This window comes from Malus domestica, chromosome 13 (genome assembly GCF_042453785.1).
Source record: "Malus domestica chromosome 13, GDT2T_hap1".
NCBI classification, from domain to species: domain Eukaryota; kingdom Viridiplantae; phylum Streptophyta; class Magnoliopsida; order Rosales; family Rosaceae; genus Malus; species Malus domestica.
Window position 1 is genome coordinate 9,140,364 of NC_091673.1, and position 4,637 is coordinate 9,145,000.

General features: G+C 42.4%; 1 protein-coding gene across 1 annotated transcript; it reads left to right on the top strand.

The window, feature by feature from the left end:
• The first annotated feature begins 1,748 nt into the window (after window positions 1-1,748).
• On the top strand, window positions 1,749-4,297 carry LOC103448249 (uncharacterized). Its single transcript, XM_008387500.4, has one exon. The coding sequence runs from the start codon at window positions 2,164-2,166 to the stop codon at window positions 4,144-4,146; it is 1,983 nt and encodes a 660-aa protein (XP_008385722.2). The 5' UTR covers window positions 1,749-2,163; the 3' UTR covers window positions 4,147-4,297.
• Window positions 4,298-4,637: the final 340 nt, after the last annotated feature.

The window sequence follows — 4,637 nt, forward strand, 5'->3', positions numbered from 1 at the left end:
TTACTGGTGAAGACATATCTTATGCTCATTATTTGTAGTCTAGAATGTATAATAGCTACTTTAAGCTTCCCTCCCACAAGCTATGGACGGCCTAAATAAACAAACTGCCTGCATAATACTAATGATATAAGGCTTTTTATATTAGCACCCCATAAAATGTTGAATGCACCCCACATTAAAATTTAATATTAAATAACTTATTTACCTCATGATGCAATGACAATTTTGACCTTATTAAGTTTTATAAAAAAAATAAAAATTTCTAAATACACCCCAAATCACTTTTAACGTGGTGAATGCCGAGCTCTTCGAGAGCTAGTCAACTTGGTACAGTTCATACTTTGATCTCCGATAACTAGATCATCTATTCTTATACCGGACACTAATACTGGGTTACACCTGTTGCTTATGCAGACGCTAATACTTGGCAATAGAGATGACTTTGAATAAATGTCAAATAGTAGCTCGGTTGTTCTTACAACCGTGCTCAAGCTCATTGACAAGTATGATTTGTATGGACAAGTGGCCTATCCTAAGCATCACAAGCAATTAGATGCACCTGACATATATCGTCTAGCTACAAAAACAAAGGTACATACATACTGTATGATACAGGCTTCAATTATGTCTTTAAAAATGAGCCATGGTTGGCTTCACAAGGTCATTTTCAACACTTAAATTTCTAAGAGTAATAATTTACGGGGATTTCTATTGAATGGAGTTTTCATCAACCCAGCTCTCATGGAACCTTCACAATGAAGCCATTGCTGATGATTTGAAATCTTTCGGCAAACTAAACTTCAAATTGTTAGATTCAATCTCTGAAAATTAAAAATGAGTGTTATAAGATTTGAGAAATGTGGGATGTATAGAAAATGTGGGGTGTATGTACAAAATATAAGGTGTAAATTGAGAATGTAAGGTGTGGGGGTATTATGGGAAAGTACGTGAGGTGTATTAAGATAATTTTTAAATGAAAAAGAAAATGTAGGGTGTATTAAGTATGTGGAGTTTATTCAACAATTTGTGGGGTGTTAATATAATAAGCCATGTTATAATATAAAAAAAATGAAAAAAAAATCGTAATTATTAAATGATACTATGGAAGCCAAACCCCGCACATCAGTGCAATGAAAAATTATTATTGAGACTTAGAAAAACTATTATTTTAGAGGTTATTATTGTCGAAAAATGAATAATTTATGAATTTATTGATAAATAGGTGCTTGTTAATTTATAAAAAAAAATATTATGATTTGCTCATTTTTGTGTTTTTTTTTTCCTGATAAAGATACATGTATCTTGTAGGGTTTATAAACTTTTAAAATAATTTAAGAACAAGACAAGGTCTCATTTGAAAGGAATAAAGAAATCTGCATGGAGTGATGAGATAAAAGAGAGCATTTGTGCGAGTATAAAAATGAGGATCTCTCTTCTACTTAAAAGATTTGCAAACAATTGGTTCAACAAAAGTATCAGTTGATTTATGTCAACCAATCAACACTATCAAACACACTGTATTTGTCGGATGAGATGAAAAATAGCATTGTTAAGAGGCACAAACCAGCGAAATATTCCAGAGTAAGGAAAAGTATTGTATGAATGGTTTCTCCAATTTCACCTTTATAATAAACACTTTGATCTCTAATAATCCATTGTCTTTTGATAAAATTGAAAATTGAAAATGAAATTGCGAAACTAATTAAGAAGATTTTGTGTGGAGAACTGCATGATTTTCGCCCTTTTGACCTCGAAATTTATTTTTCATTTTTTTAAAAAAATAGAAATTCAGATAATTATCTCATATAATACATATAGCATTACTTAATCTATAAGCGTCGCGATGGCTGATAAGGTAATATTTTCAACCACCGTGTGACAATTCATCATTTGAGCTTTTCCATTTTTGGTGCGAAATTCCTTTGTAGAAATGCTTTTTCCTTTATCGTATTTATTTTTGAAATTCAATAAATCTGAAAAGGAAAATATAAAGCAGCAAAATTACAAATGAAAACCCAGAATCGATGAAAACCCTGCCGAAAAACGTGGCGTGCAAGTAACGGCCTCCTTTAAATTCGGCGTGTCGGGTCTCTTCCGTTGTACACCACACACACTCACCTCAGCGACTCGGTCGATCGGCGATTTTTCACAGATCTCTCAGCCATGGCTCCCTCGACTCTTCTCGGCCCTCCAGAGTTCAGCAAACCTGCACAGACCACCCCACCGTCTCAACCCGAACCCAAATGCGAGCCCAAACCCGCAACTGGCGAACCCTTCGTCGACCTTATGGTCTCCAGTTTCAACAACATATCGATGGAAAAGAAGCCCCCGATGGGCTTGACGGAGAACAACTCCGCCACCTACCTCTCCACCGGCAACCCCTGCCTCGATCTCTTTTTCCACGTGGTGCCGGACACCCCCGCCGATTACCTGAACGAGCAGCTCCCGCTGGCCTGGGCCCATAACGCGCTGACCACGCTCAAGTTGATTTGCAACCTCCGAGGCGTGCGCGGGACGGGGAAGTCCGACAAGGAGAACTTCCACACGGCGGCGTTTTGGCTCCACGAGCACCACCCCAAAACCCTCGCGTGCAATTTGCAAACGTTTGCGGAGTTCGGCTATTTCAAGGACCTACCGGAGATTCTCTACCGGCTTCTGGAAGGCGAGGACGTGCGGAGGAACCAGAGGGAGGAGTGGAAGAACCGAAAATCCAGCGGTGGCAAGAAAAGGTGGAATTCGGGTCGGGATCTCGGACCCGAACAACCGATCCCGTTCAAAAAAATCGGGGCGGAAAGAGAGAAGAAGGCCGGCAAAAAGAAGGAGATGACGGAAGAAGAAAAGGAAGCGAAGGAAGCGAAGGCGAGGGAGTGGGAAAAGTCGGAAAAGGAAAAGGCGAGCAGGCTGAGGAAGGAGAAGAAGATCGCCATGGCCAAGAAGGCGGTGGCCCGGTACGAGCACGATGCGGATTTCCGGTTCCTGCATGAGCGGGTTTCGGATATCTTTGCCGAGTTCTTGAAGGCCGATATGGAGAATTTGAAGTCGAATCAGAGCAACAAGATCAGCCTCGCGGCAAAGTGGTGCCCTTCGATCGACTCCTCGTTCGATCAGGCCACTCTGATCTGCGAGAGCATCGCGAGGAAGGTGTTCCCGCGCGAATCGTACAAGGAATACGACGGCGTTGAAGAAGCCCATTACGCGTACAAAGTGAGGGACCGGCTGAGGAAGGAAGTGCTGGTGCCGCTGAGGAAGGTTCTTGAGCTGCCGGAGGTGTACATTGGGGTCAACCAGTGGGGTTCGATTCCGTACAACAGGGTGGCTTCCGTGGCGATGAAGAATTACAAGGAGTTCTTCTTGAAGCACGACGAGGAGAGGTTCAAAAAGTACTTGGAGGACGTGAAGGCGGGCAAGGCGAAGATTGCTGCCGGAGCTCTGCTGCCCCATGAGATTATTGGGTCTCTGGAGGACGGCGATGTTGGGCAGGTGGCGGAGCTTCAGTGGAAGAGGATGGTGGAGGATATGTTGAAGTTGGGGAAGATGAAGAACTGCTTGGCTGTGTGTGACGTGTCTATGAGCATGTCAGGGACTCCAATGGAGGTGTCGGTGGCGTTGGGGCTGCTGGTGTCCGAGCTGAGTGAGGACCCGTGGAAAGGGCTGGTGATCACTTTCAGTGAGAATCCTCAGCTGCATTTGGTGAAAGGGGACGATCTGATGACCAAGTGCCAGTTTGTGAGGAGGATGGATTGGGGTGGGAACACTGATTTCCAGAAGGTGTTTGATTTGCTGCTGAAAGTTGCGGTGAAAGGGAAATTGAAACCGGAGAATATGATAAAGAGGATTTTTGTGTTTAGTGACATGGAGTTTGATCAGGCTTCGGCCAACTGCTGGGAGACGGATTATGAGGTGATACAAAACAAATATAGGAAGAGCGGGTATGGGGATGCGATCCCGCAGCTGGTGTTTTGGAATCTGAGGGACTCGAGGTCTACACCGGTGCCTGGGAATCAGCCTGGGGTGGCTTTGCTGAGTGGCTTCTCTAAGAATCTGCTGAAGCTGTTCATGGACAATGATGGGGACCTTCAACCGGATGTTTTCATGGAATTAGCCATCTCGGGAGAAGAGTATCAGAAGCTAGTTGTGCACGATTGAGTGATCAAGTGACGACGAGTTGAGTTTTGCATGTTAATAAGAGTGAGAACATAATGTGATGCAGCGCAGGTAGCGTCTGTTTTGTTGCAGAGTTTTGCACAAGGATAAAGGGTGAAATGAAAAATGAAATCATATGTTTTTGGTAAAGTTATATATCGGGTTCTATGTTCATTTCTGCAATTTAGAAGATGTTATAGTCACTGTCTAGGTTGCACAAACGCTCCAAAACCCCCAAGTGTCGAACACAGTCAATGGTTTGAACACGGTCATGACACGGTTTGGACACAATAACCAAAGAGAAATAGAAACCTTAGCCAGCATCTATTTTCAACTTATGCAATTCAAAAGAGGGTCTGGCTGAAATTATGAGATTGTTTTTATGGAATTATATGTCTGTGGAGAGGAATATGAAAAGCTTGCGCATGATTGATTGATGAACTGATGACATGAAAATAAGATCATATGTTTTCGGTGGATGTTACTCTTCGCTG